The sequence below is a fragment of the Lithobates pipiens genome, unplaced genomic scaffold (genome assembly GCF_037356315.1).
Source record: "Lithobates pipiens isolate NorthernLeopardFrog02 unplaced genomic scaffold, aLitPip1_a1.2 Scaffold_8, whole genome shotgun sequence".
Lineage (NCBI taxonomy): Eukaryota > Metazoa > Chordata > Amphibia > Anura > Ranidae > Lithobates > Lithobates pipiens.
Genome location: NW_027507903.1, coordinates 201,365,130 through 201,379,863, shown reverse-complemented (window position 1 = coordinate 201,379,863; position 14,734 = coordinate 201,365,130). Strand labels below are relative to the sequence as shown.

The window sequence follows — 14,734 nt, the reverse complement described above, 5'->3', positions numbered from 1 at the left end:
GTACTCTCAGTACTCTCTGAAGGTCTCATTTACTCTATTTTTCTGTAGAGTTTTGATTTCTGATATAGTTGTAGTTTGATATTCTTGTTGCGCTAATCTTGCTAGAAATCTCCCACCTTTCCATCTCCTTGCTCAAAAATATTTTGTCTGTTTTTATGTAGTTCCAACCTCGTTATTTCTACCATATGTAAATAGAGGTCTCTTTGTGCAGCCATCATTTGCTCAAAATTTACAACACTAGAGTCTTCACCATATTTCTCCTTTTTTATTTCTGTTTTTGCAATTCCTGTATTCTAACCTTTTTTTTTTTTTTTTATTAACCGCAGTGATATTTGAGATGTATTGTCCCCGTATATACCCTTTAAACGCATCCCAGACAATGTCTACCGAGGATGACCCTGCATTATTTTCCCAGTACTCAGTTATTAAGGATGACATTTTTCCTTTTATCTCGGGGTGTGACACCGACTGCGGTGTTAACCTCCACAATGATGCACTCCTCGGAGTGGGGACACGTATTTACAAAAATAAGGGAGAATGATCGGCCACTCGGTAAGTATGTTACTCCTGAAATATCCGTTAACAATGTTACATCTGCAAATGCCAGATCTATTCTGGATGCTGTTTTATAGGAGGCAGAAAAACAGGAATAGACTCTTTTCTGGATTTCTCCATCTCCAAATTTCCGTTACTCCTGTCACCTGAGCCCAATTATACAAGTCCGCTGAATATTGCTTAGGAGGTTTTAGTTTGCTTTCCACTCCCTTCCCTGTTCTGCAACCCCATCCATTCATGGATGGGAATGGAGATGAACTTCTCCTTACCCCTTCTTCACTGAACATAGTATATATTCCATGCTCAGTACCCAACATATCCAAACAAAACAAAAAAAACCCGTCACCCTTCCATTCTGGGACGGGCTCTCTATTAATGGGTCTCAAACCGCACCTTTATACACAAATTTTTTTTCTCCTTTGACCTTCCCTTTTATCATTCCAAAAATTATATTATCATATCACACTTTTACATAAAAAGAAACCAAAAAAAAACCAAAACACACACACACACACACACTAAATAAATTAATAAATACACATTCTACATTCCGTGTAGCAATCTAGTTCCAACCACCCCTCCTATATTCCCATGTGCCACTGTCCTATTTACATATGTTTTCCTGTGTCATATCAAAAAAAAAAAAAATAAAATAAAAAAAAAAAGAATATATGTATTATTATTCAATATTAGAATTTCTTTAGATCTTTAGTGCTTGTTTTTTTTCCCCTTTCTTTTTCCCCTCCCCCCCCCCCCACCGCCCCCATAATTCCATATATGTGATCTCCCCAAAAAATTTTTTTATCAATATTCATATATGTACAAAAATAAAATACAATAGCCCCCCAAACCACATCACCCCCCCCCCCGATTCATATAATCATTGGTCTATACATTGATCGCTTAAAGTATGTTTGGTTGTTACTCAAATCCATACCAATACATGGGGGGTTAGAGGGGGTTAGAAAGACAAATAGTGGGGGGGAATAAAAAAAAATAAATAAAAAGGGAAGGGGAAGGAAAAAAAAAAAAAAAAAGAAAGGACACTGAAAAAAAAAATCTCTCTAATGTCCTGCTACTTGGTGTCCAGCCATTCTGCTGCTAAGAGCAGTGTTTAAAAAAAAAAAAAAAAAAAAAAAAGAAAAAAGCGTGTGCCCCGTCAATCACTCGTAATTTACTGGGGTATAAAAGGCTCTATTTAAACCCTTTCACTTTCAATCTTTTTCGTATATCCGTATAGGCTCCTCTTTGCCGCTGTATCTCCTGTGGATAGTCTGGAAAAAACGATAATTTGGAGTGCTCATACTGTAAATCTGCTTTTATCTTGGCTGTTGATAAGATACGATCTCTATAATTCAATAGACGTATCAAAAGTGGACGAGGAGGTGCCCCTCATTTTGGGGGGCGAAATTAGGTCCTATGCGCTCTCTCCACCACAAACGTTGCGGACATGTCCACTAGGCCAAAGACTTCTGTCAATATTTTCTCTGAAAATGTAATTGGGTTGTCTCCCTCCACATGCTCTGGTAAACCCACAATACGAACGTTCTTTCTTCTCAGACGACTTTGTGTGTCAAGTGCCCTGTCCTGTAGCACTTTGATTTGTTTTCTCAATAAATGCCATTCTCTGTTATCTGCTTTTAATTCATCCTCTATTTTAGAGACACGAGTTTCTATTTATGTGGTCCTTTGCTGTATTCTAACAAACTCATGTCTCATTAGATTTATATCCACTGCTAATGCATCAATTTTGTTTGTAAGAGTCTCTCTGCTTGTTTTAATAGCCTCCATGACGTCTTTACCAGAGGGAATTCGTTCTACCTCTCCTTCCATCACAGTCTGAGTCTCTGCGTGTGTCCCCCTCTGTGGGGATTTTTGTGGGGATCTTGTTACAGATTTCCCTGCTGTCTTTGCAGACATTTCTGTGGGGGAGGAACAGGGAGTAACAATTTGTGCTCTTACACGTGGTTTAGTAGGGGCCATTTAGCCATACACCTTCTAGGCTTCCCCAATGTTCATCAAAACAACAGAGGTAACAAAAAATACTTCACGTCCTCCTCACCTGGCTCTCCTCCTTCCTCCCGTTTCAATCTTTTCTCCCCTCTTTCCAAGAACAGGAAAAAAACGGTAATTTTACAGCCTACCATTATGGCAGTGATTCTACTGCTGCTAAAGGCATAGGACAGTGATGGCGAACCTTGGCACCCCAGATGTTTTGGAACTACATTTCCCATGATGCTCATCTACACTACAGAGTGCATGAGGATCATGGGAAATGTAGTTCCAAAACATCTGGGGTGCCAAGGTTCGCCATCACTGCCATAGGAGATGAGACATCCATCCATCCTTCTGATCCACAAGCCTGAGATACTGAAAGGTTCTTAGCTGATACTCACAGAGTAGCCTGCAACCTCTGTTTCGGTCTGTGCTGAATGTCCGATAATCTCCTTAGAACAGCCAGGGGAAGGGAGAGAGAGAATCCATCAACACCTTAGAAGGATTTCAGCTGCAGCATCTGGTGTGTAATGCTCTCCTCTAGTCATCATGGGGAGAAAACTTTCAATCTGTACACAGATCAGCTCAGAGTCTCCATGGAAGCTTCACAGGATCAGAGCCTGCCCACCCCTTCACACATTCTCACACCTGCATGCTCCCAGGTCAGCTGCTCCCTGTGAGGGTCTATTGTTGCTGATTCCTTGATGATTTTAAGGAGAATCTTCCTAGGCTGAGAATCCAACCTAGAGATTTCAGCTATCTACAGCTGACATCACACTCTGGTTTTAAACCTGAGATTGAATGATCTATTCAAAGTAGATCTTCTAATAGGCTAGGGCCGCTATGCCTTGAGCCTTTAACCTGGCTAAAGGAGGTGCCAGAATCTTTCAGAACACTTGTAGTGCTGTGGCTAAGCAGAATGGCAGTGCCACGAAAAAATAATTTCAAATAATAATAATTTCAAACCGCAGAGATTTCTGCTAAGCGGGAAACTTTGGCACATGGAGATATGCAACTCCCCTCCTTGCAGGATGGACACAGCCGATTGAATTTTGAAAGGATCTGATGCTTAAGTGCCGATTCAGATCTCCAAGATCTAGAGTGGATCTTACCTCTCTGCTTGGCTCTGGGACCTTAAAAGGTTTGAGCCAAAAACCCCTGTTCCACTAAGGGAATCTCTGACATCACTGACTGGGATAACAGCTGATCCGGAGACCAGAAAAAGAGACACTTCTCTTCTTTCTTTCTCTTTTCTCTGGAACCTTAGGAGCATTCTTTGAGGAGACGGACACTCTTGCATAAAGACTGCCCCATCAGCAGCCCCAAGGACCCCACAGGCAGCACCCAAACAGGACGCGGACCCTCAGATTGAAAGCAGACTGGGCCATCCGGGTTCTTGAAACTCTAGATGTAACCTAGAGAAAAAAAAAAGTTGCAGAAATCACTCTGCTCTTAACATTGTTCCTGCTAGACTGAGAATCACAGGACCTTTCCCCTCACTCAAAAGAGTGGGGTGCTCCTTCAAAAGAAGGCCTCAGCATTCTGCTTCATGGGCTTTCTGCCCCAAGATCCTGGTGCTGCCCCTGTCGAGACCGCCTAAAGGCAGATATCCCAGGCATTAAGAGAGGCTGCATGATTAACCACTTTCAGACCGGACCAATTTGCTGGTCAAAGACCAGACCACTTTTTGCGATTCGGCACTGCGTCGCTTTAACTGACAATTGCGCTTTAACAAAATTAACGTCCTTTTTTTCCCACAAATAGAGCTTTCTTTTGGTGGTATTTGATCACCCCTGCGGTTTTTATTTTTTGCGCTATAAACAAAAATAGAGCGATAATTTTGAAAAAAACGCATTATTTTTTACTTTTTGTAATAATAAATATCCCCCAAAAATATATAAAAAAAACATTTTTTTCCCTCAGTTTAGGCCGATACGTATTCTTCTACATATTTTTGGTAAAAAAAAAATCGCAATAAGCGATTATTGATTGGTTTGCGCAAAAAAGTTATAGCGTTTACAAAATAGGGATAGTTTTATAGCATTTTTATTAATAATTTTTTATTATTTTTTTTTTTACTAGTAATGGCGGCGATCTGCGATTTTTATTGTGACTGCGACATTGTGGGGGACCCATCGGACATTTTTGACACATTTTTGGGACCATTGTCATTTATACAGTAATCACTGCTATATAAATGCAGTGATTCCTGTGTAAATGACACTGGCAGTGAAAGGGTTAACCAGTGGGTGGCAGTGTAGGGGTTAAGTGTTCCTAGGGGTGTGTTACTAACTGTGGGGGGGTTGGGCTTTCATTTAGTGTACACTGATCTCTGCTCCAATCACATGGAGCAGAGATCAGCGTCACTAGTTGCTAGGCAGAATGGAAAAATGTTGTTTACACAGCATTTCCTCCATTCGGCCGCTCCGTGAGACGATCGCGGGGATGCCCGCGGCGATCGAGTCCGCGGGTCCCGCGACCGGACTCACGGGGGTCCCGACCAGCGCGGGAGCGCGCCGCTGGCGGCGCGCTCCCAATGGAACGGCGGCAACGAATATTGGACGTACATGTACGCCAATATGCCTGCCCGTGCCATTCTGTCGACGTACATCGTCGTGCGCTGTTCGGGAAGTGGTTAAAGGAGAACTGTTTGAACCTCCTTTTATTGGTAAAGAGAGCTTTACCCCTTTTGGATGTACTTATCCACTCTAAATAGTCATACCCCAGGAAGGGACACAGACTGGCTAAGGGTTTTCACATGGTGCTTCGGCTGAGCAATATCTCAGCCATGGACCTCTTCAAAATGCACTAGTCCAAGTATAAGCCATAGGGCTTAAACAAGTGAGACACAGTGCGTCAAATACACCAGCCCCTTGCCGGGCCTGCTGATCAGGCAGAACTTTCAGGTATCTCACACCTGTTCCTTAACCCCTTGGAGTACACATTCCAATGCATTGGCATGACTCAAAATGTGCTCAGCCACAATAGTGGAGCAGACGTTAAAGGGTTAATGGACTGAGCTACTCCAATTGCAGCCAGAACTGCAAAATACATCTTGTCTTTAAAAGGAAAATCCAAACTTAACTTGCTGGATCCTTTAACACTGGACATGTGAGACTCTGCTCACTGAGGTGATTGCAGCGTTAATAGCTGGAACCCCCCCCATTTCTTTCATAGAAATGTTCCCATTCAGAATACATAAGCTATGCCTGAATAGGAAAAAACATCCCCAAGTGGGGGAGGTTCAAACGAACCCTATTAGAGGCAGATACCTCAAGAGCCTGTGGCAGGCAAAAGGGTTAAGTAAGGGAGTAGACAAACACCTGATTTGTGCAGCTACACCCTCCCTGTTAGGATCCTCTGAAGAGGAAAAATAAGTATCTTCCAATATTTGGGAAGAGCTACCTGATCCCCGGCCTCCTGCACCTCAACAAAAGGGCCCAGAAGACTAGATGGGAATCTGCTATGTTTAGTCCTACTATGGGGAGACGACATAGCAATAATCTTTTAAATGGTAGAAGAAAAACCTGTTTGTATGAAATACACAGGGACAGAAGTGTTCTACCCTTGACGGCTTCATCTAACTGGCCGTATTTTTCTTTTTACCCCTCAGGGGAGGAAGACATTCTTTTGGAAGGGTTTTTCGTTTGTTGTATACCATTAACCCCTTAGAACCCTTAGAGGGGCTCCTGGTCCCTTTGTCACTCATAGCCTACAGTACAAAGCAGAGGCAGTACCAGCAAAATAATGTTTCACTTGCTAAGCTATAGTACAATACAATAACTGCTATTAGTTTTAGCTATACAGTACAATGTTGCCAAAAGGAAAATGCCTGTGTCACCAAACCTGACCAGCAACCACTCTGCTCTGTCCCTTTACCTCTAGGCAGTAGCTTCTCTTGCAGAGCTCTAGCTACTTCCTACACGTGTAGCCGGCGTCTGCCGCCGTTTAGCCACGCCCCCACACAAAACCGCCCCCCATTCCTGTTTCAGACAGGGAAAAGAATCTCCCACGTGAGCACCGGCACCATGGCAGGCGGTGGGGTAAATCCTCCACTTGGCGAGTGGCCGCAACTTGCCCAAAAAAAAAAACTTTTTTCCTTTTTTTAGTTTAAAGAAAAAGAGGCAACTGGCTGGCATTCAAGCAGGGTTTGTCAGAGAAAAAAAAAAAACAATCTTCGCCCTTCATGGTAGGCTCCGAGACCTTGAAAGGAAACCTTCAGGAACAGGGGTACACTCAGGTAATCCCGCAATCCTGGACCTGCAAGAAGACCCTGTCAGTAAACTTTTATTGGCCTTACTACCAAGAAGTACTGGATCCAAGGGCTCAGCTTTAAAAGCATTCGCAAGCAAAACCTTGTGTCTTCGGATGACGAGGCCCGGGTACCGTTCATTTAGTCCATTACAGAGACATCAGAACGGATCCGGTCAGGATGGCTGGCTCTCATCAAAGGATTACTGCCCGTGGAGCTCAGTACACACATCCTTACACGTGCCCAACACCTTAGACACTGGCGAAAAAAATGAGGACTCCCAGTGATGTGAGGGGTTATATGGGGGAAGTTCATGCCTTAAGGGGCATGCCAGTGTCCAGCACCTGATATGCTGATATAACCACATAGTTATTACTATGGCTCTGTGTCCCCTGATGTAAGAAAATAAATTAACATTTTGAAAAAATACCGAAAGGTTGAATCATCCACTGAACTGTAAATAAAGGTCCTGTTTTCACCCTTGAGGCTGCTTAATAAAAAGGATCTCATATAGCTTGTTGGCTTTTTTAAATACATTTCATTATGTATTGTGTAGTTAACAAGCGGTTACAAGATATCAGTGAATACTTTATCAAATTATTGTCTTACATACAACTGTATAGAATACTTACTGTATAAAAACTGTTATAAGAAATACTTACGGTCAGTCCTGAGGAAGTTATTTAGCATCTGGAAAAGTGGAAAGCTCTCCCAGGAATCTGGAGGTTGTGCTTCTATTGCAGAGTTCATATCAACAGAAAACAGCGACCAAAATATCTCGGCATGCTCCGCTATCAGATCTGGCCACCAGGAAAAGGCCTATGTACAGAACAAGCAAAACATGTTACAAACAGAACTTGATTTTTGACCTAATGGCAGGTATATAGTTATGTCATGCCAGGCTGATATATTATAGCTTATTGGATACATATTACTTTATATGTAAAAACTATTAAGCACCAACTTTATTTACCTGAGTTTTCATTACACTACAACTCACAAAAGAAATGCTTTGCGTGCAGACTTTGTTACAAAAGATACCCTATACCAGTGTTTCTCAACTCCAGTCCTCAAGGCGCCCAAACAGGTCATGTTTTCAGGCTTTCCATTACTTTGCACAGGTGATTTGATCAGTTTCACCGCTCTAGTAATTACCACGGACCTTTCATCTGAGGGAAATCCTGAAAACATGACCTGTTGGGGCACCTTGAGGACTGGAGTTGAGAAACACTGCTCTATACTACTGTTCTTATTAGAATGTTGCTAATAGGCTTAGCCTACAGAAAGTTTATATCACAGTCGGCCTGCTGGATTGTTTTACATGTTGTGAGATTTTCCAGCCATAGCTTCCATTAAAGTAGTTGTAAAGGCTGAAGGATTTTTTTTTTTTACCATATTGCATTCTATGCATTATGGTAAAAAAACAAAAACCCAAAAAACCTTCTGTGCTGCACGATCCATCACTTTTATTCTCTCACTGAACTCTTTCTTTTTAAGAATAAACTTTATTAAGTTTTACAGCAGAGCAATACAGCTAGATCAACAAAAATTAGCAGAAACGCATATGAAGGAAAGGTAGACCACCACAGTGCAACATATCAACTGGTGGTCGCATATAGTGGAAGGCAAAACATTCAGAAAATACATTAGTGGACTTTAGCAGGCTCCTGCAAGGTAATAAGCTCAGACAACTACCAAAACCGTGCCATGTTGTCTTAATGGCATGATATTCCAATCACTCCGACGTTCAGAAGACAAAACCAAAGCACCTTCAGCAGGGTGGAAGAATCTGAAGCAAAAAGAGTGGAGGAGTGTTAAAGTTTGGCTGATGTAGAAAAATCAATCCAAGGGTACCAGAATCTTCAGGTACTATTTGCAAAGATTAGCAGTTAACTCCTCCATCCTCATGATATGGTTTCATTCCTCAAACCATTACCAAATGGTAGGAACCGTTGTTGATTTCAATTACAATCAAGGTACACCCTGCACACAAGAGGCATCAGAGAATACTTTTTTATTGTTTGCCACTGACCCAGCTATTATGGACCACGGGGGTCTCTGGCCAGGTTCTCTCTGTAATCAAGCGATAGAGTTTGAATATACTTTGCCAAAAAAACTGAATGTGAGGGCACAGCCAACAAATATGTAATCAGATGCCATCTCCAGCACTGGACAGGAATTGATGGAATGATTTTATGCAGGGAAGCCGGACTTCTGTACCAGCATGAAAGAAATTTGAATCTCCTCTCTTGCGTTTAATGAGCTATGCAAGATTTAAATGTCAAGGGGAAAGCCTTGTCTCAGCCTTCCTCTGAAATGTAATGGCCCAGTTCCCTCTCCCAATCTCTTGTATAGAGGGGGCACTTAGGGAAGGCAAGCGATAGGCAAATTGTCAAAAACGGAGATACGGACAGTCTGTCTGAAGCATACACAATTTTCAAAAAGCTTCAGATCTCTGTGAAGATGTCCAATCTCACTCTATGAGCGTTTATGCATTGCTCACATGACTTTCAGCTTGCATATGGGCATGTGTATAGCTAAGCTTTTGGGAAGCTTTTGGTAATCCATTTCAAATCATTTGTAATGCTTTCTTCAAGCTTTAAAGGGTAGGGTCACCTTTAAAAAAATAAAAATAAATAATGTAGCACATATTTATATCACGTAACCACTTCAATACAGGGCACTTTCACCTACTCCCTGCTCAGTCCAATTTTGAGCTTTCATCCCTTTCGCACTTTGAATGACAATTCAGATCATGCTACACTGTACCCAAACAATATTTTCATAATTTCTTCCCCACAAATAGAGCTTTCTTTTGATGGTATTTGATCACCACTGGGGTTTTTATTTTTTGCGCACCAAATAAAATAAATTTTCTCCTTCAATGATGAGCACTGATGGGCACTATTGAGGTGGCACCTATATGCAGCACTGATAGGCGGCACTAATGGGCATTAATAGGCCACACTAATAGGCACTGTTAGGTTGCACCGATATGAGGCACTGATGGGCATTCATAGATGGCACTGATGGGCACTCATAGGTGGCACTTATTAGGAGGTACTGAAAGGCATGACTGATGGGCACAGAGTGTCATCCTAATGGGCACCGATTGGCATTCCTGGCAGGCTCACTTGGTGGTCTCCAGTGGACATCCCTGGTGGTCACCAGTGGGCATCCTCGATGGGTCTGCACTGATAATCAATTCGCTGATCATCAGCGCAGACCCCCCCTTCCCCCTCATCAGGAGAGCAGCCAATCAGCCCTTCTCTACTCGTGCCTGTCAGTGCGAGTAGAGTGAAAGCCGATAAATGGCTCTTCTTGGTTACCATGCGATCAGTCATAATTGGACACAGCTGATCACCCACGTGGTAAAGAGCCTACATCATAGGCTCTTTACCAGGATCTGAGATGCGTTGTGTCAGACTGACACCACAACACCGATCGGCACGTGCTAGCGGCTTATCCTGCTGGACCTCATATGATGCCCAGTCAGGATAACGAAACCACTTTCTGGCTGTCATTCTGCCATATGGAGGGCAGGAAGTGGTTAAGCCCCGCCCCTGCACATATACTGTGACAGGGCGGCCTATAAGCACAAAACCACGTACCTGTATGTGACTTATCTTTGGCATGCCGCCAGAGCTCAGCTATTGTGATGATTGGACACAGCAGGAGCCAATCAGCGGGTCCAGAGGACCTGTTGTCCGTCGGGAACCCGGTGATCATTCCAAGAGAGGCAGAATGCCTGTCTGCCTATGTAAACAAGGCAGATCGCTAAGGAAGGGATCTTGTGCTAAGCAGAAACACAGATCTTTGTCTTCCTAAAGTTAAACCATCCCCCACACAGTAAGTAAGCACCCCCAAGGAACACATTTACCTATTGATCGCCCTTGATGTTAACTCCTTTCTCTGCCAGTGTCATTAGTACAATGACGGTGCATTTTTTTTTTAGCACTGATCACTGTATTGGTGGTTACTGGTCCCCAAAAAGAGTCAAAAGTGTCAGTTAGGTGTCCAACCTGTCCACCGAAATGTTGCAGTCCTGCTAAAAAACACGGACCACCACCATTACTAGTAAAAACAATAAAAATAAAAAGTCCATAAATTTATCCAATCACTATATGCTTATTGGGTTTTTTTTTTTCACCAAAAAACATGTAGAGAATATATATTGGCCTAAATTGATGAAGAAATTAGATGTTTTACTTTTTTACTGGGTATGTTTTATAGCAGAAAGTAAAAAATATTATTTATTTTCAAAAATTGTTTTTCTTTTGTTTATAGCCCAAAAAATAAAAACCGCTGAAGTGATCAAATACCAACTAAAGAAAGCTCTATTTGTGGGAAAAAGGTCAAACATTTTATTTGGATACAGCGTCGCACAACTGTGCAATTGTTAGTTAAAGCAACAGTGCTGTATCACAAAAAATTGCCTGGAAAGGAGGGGGAGTGCACCTTCCGGAGGTGAAGTGGTTAACAGGTAAAAAATGTGCATTTATTGTTCAAGAGCTTTGCACCTGCGAAACATAAGTGGAAAGGTGCCCTTAGCGATGAGCATTGCCTTTAAAGGCTAAGTTCACCTTTTGTAACATGTTACACCTATATTCAGGGCATAACTTGTTATGAATAGACTGTCCCCCACTCCGTCAGCTAGTGGGGGGATCTTCTTCCCCCTGCTAGCTGGCACAATTTCTTAAATACATGGCTGAGCGGGACTCCGCCCGCTTCACTCATTTACAGTCCTGTTTCACTCATTTACAGTCCCCTGTGAATGTAAAATTACAAGTCCTGACAGGCTTTGTGACTGTTGACTTGTAGTTTTCAATTACCCACCACAGCAATGTGGAGTGCTGTGACAGTTCATTGAGTCTTCCTTTCATGCTGTATCTGCATGCATGTACGATGTATGGGCACACAGATACACTGACAGGTCTGCAGGAGACCTGCATGCAATGCTTTAGAGATTCCAGAAACAGAAAACAAATTCACCTTTTTTACCTGCAAAAACAAAAGCATGTGCATTTATTATATTTTTTTATTAGGCCTCTTTCACACGGGGCGGATCAGTAATGATCCGCCCCGTGATGATCCGCTCGCTCAGCGGGGATCGCTCCGTTGTCCCCGCTGAGCTGACGGCGGACAGGGCGGTCTCCGCACACTGTGCAGGGACCGCCCTGTCAGCTCTCCGCTCTCCTCTATGGGGATCGGATGAGCACGGACCGTCTGTCCGTGTTCGTCCGATCCGCTCTGCAGACGGACAGAAAAATAGGATTTTCCTCCGTCTGCAGAATTGGACAGTTGCGGACGCGGACAATAGCGGGTGTCTGCGGATGCTCATCCGCAGACACCCGCTATCCCATAGGGATGAATGTATGCCCGTATTTCATCCGCAAAAGGATGGATGAAATACAGACATATCGTCCGCATGTGTGAAAGGGGCCTTAAAAGGCAAACATATTCTTTAAGCAGATTTTTTTAAAGCCTTTGAAAAACTTTTAAAACAGTATTAAACCCCCAAACATTTATTATATTGCAGCTTACAATTCCTAGATGTGATGCCTGCACTTTCCTTTATTTTACCCTTGTGTTCTAGCCAGTAGGTCTGATTTTCAAAACAAGCTCTCCTGCAGCTGTAGCAGTTACAGGGATGAGAAACTATTTAACACCAACAGGGGTACTTACAGTGGTGGCTGATCCACTAAGGGGATACCCCATCTTTCACGCCACCCCCTATATGGTAATAGTTTCAGGCATGGCATGAATCTATCCATTGCCGCCACTGACGACCCCTATTCATGCATCTGGCCCATTTCGGGTCACCGGCCGTGTGAATTACAGCGGCAGGGGCTTTTTTTTAAGCACCTGATTAGAGCCAGAGGCTCTAATAGGCTTCAAAATAGGGTGGGCTTGGGTCGCAGAGGAGAGCAAATAGAGCAAATAGGGTGGGCTTGGGTCGCAGAGCATGCAACCTGAAGCCCATCCAGTGATCCTCATACAATGATCCTCAATCGGGAAAATCAGGGATTTTTTTTAACGCTATTATTGCTTATAACAGCGATGATCACTGTTCCAAGCGAAAGTTTTAGCTGTCATGAATGGCTTTTATTCATGACAGCTTGCTTACTGTGATTGGCCACAGCTAATCACATGGTTCACGCCCGGTGAGAGTCCAGTCTCTTAGAGAAGCACACTCCCAACACACAAGTATGTATATAATGTATACTTCTAAGATTTCCAAAGCAAAGCCCTCCTAACCTTCTTGAAATTGAATTGCACTGTTGCTGTATTATCTCCCTTTATATTGTAAAGCACTGTGCAAACTGTTCGCGCTATTTAAATGTACGATAATAATATATGCAGCCTGATGGATAAAGATCCAGTTCCTTAAAGGAGTTGTAAGGTCAGAAGATTTTTTTTTCATCTTACTGCACTCTATGCAGTAAGATAAAAAGACGTCTCTATGTCCCCAGCAACCCCCAATACTTACCCCGAGTACCATCTCTGTCCAGCAATGTCTATGAGTATCTCGGCTTCCAAGACTCCCCCCCTCCTGATTGGCTGAGACACAGCCGCAGCGCCATTGGCTCCTGCTGCTGTCAAAGTCCCTTAGCCAATGAGGAGAGAGAGGGAGTGGGACCAAACTGTGGCTCCGTGTCTAAATGGATATACAGGGCTGTGGCTCGGCTTGGGTGCACCATAGCAAGGGGCTTGCTGTTGTGGCACTCGACAGGAGGGAGGGGCCAGGAGCACCGAAGAGGGACCCTACAAGAGGAGGAGCAGGGCTGCTCTGTGCAAAACCATTACACAGAGCAGGTAAGCATAATATGTTTTTTTTTTTTTTTTGTTTGTTTTTTAAATAACAAACAAGACTTTACAATCACTTTAAGTTTGCATATATTTGTACAGTTGGACTGGTCATTTAAACCTCTAAACTTTCAACAAAGTATAGAGGCACCAATGTGCATCAGTTAACCTAACAATAACTAAGTAACATGACTGACATTGGGTATGAGAATTAGGAATACACACAGTTGTGCATTCTAAGCTCTCTGCTGAAAGGTAAACAAAAAACTTAAGGCAAGTGGCATGTTACAGTCAGACTTATAGGGGTTGATTTATTAACAGCAACAATATTTTTCACTTTGCAAGGGAATTTTCCCCAGAGCTTAGAGAAAGAGGTAAAGCTTTGTCAACTCCCACCATTCAATCAAGAAAAATAAGTTTTGTAATTTTCCTTGCATGTGATTCGGTGTTTTTTGCAACGTGAAATATCACCATATTCACTAAGGTCTGAGGAAAGTTTCTGTGCAAAGTGAACAGTCTATTTACCTTTGGTAAATCAACCCCTCTAAGTCAATTTGCAGTAATAAGGGGTTTGCTTAGTAAAAACAGCTTTGCTCAATGCATATAAACAATATGGACTCTTTATACAGTGCTGATTAGAACAGTAGTAATTTAATAAAATGCTGTACTTACTATAAATTTAACCCCCGTGCATAAGAGTTGACAACACATACAAACACAGATGCTAGCATTAGCTTATAGTGTGGCAAAAAGTCCAAAGCAATCATTTGTTGTGTTACACCATTCACCATATTGACGTTCCCCAGTGTCTCCCATCTAAATCAGCTCCGAATTGCAACCACTCAGCTATTTTAAAAAGACAAAATGTCTGAATACACCACGCCAATAAAGTGAAATGCTTTGCACCATGAACATTTCCAAAATGTGAAGTGTTACAGCCTAGATCGTTTGTCACTTATTTAAAAAACAAAACAAAAAAAACAAACAATTGCTGTAATAAGTATTTGCCCCTTTTGCCGTAAATAATCTAAATAAGCTCATAATTGAATACTTATGTAAATCTCTTTATATATTGCAATACTCAATTGGTTATTTGAAAAAGCTTTAAGTACACCACATCAGAAG

General features: G+C 42.4%; 1 protein-coding gene across 13 annotated transcripts in view; it reads right to left on the bottom strand.

Annotated features, from left to right (window-relative positions):
• CADPS2 (calcium dependent secretion activator 2) overlaps positions 1-14,734 on the bottom strand; it is an 852,012-nt gene that overhangs the window by 243,064 nt on the left and 594,214 nt on the right. For all 13 annotated transcript variants that reach the window (XM_077471987.1, XM_077471989.1, XM_077471994.1 and 10 more), the window contains one exon: positions 7,465-7,621. In XM_077471987.1, the coding sequence (XP_077328113.1) occupies positions 7,465-7,621 (157 nt within the window). The remainder of the gene's footprint in view (positions 1-7,464; positions 7,622-14,734) is intronic.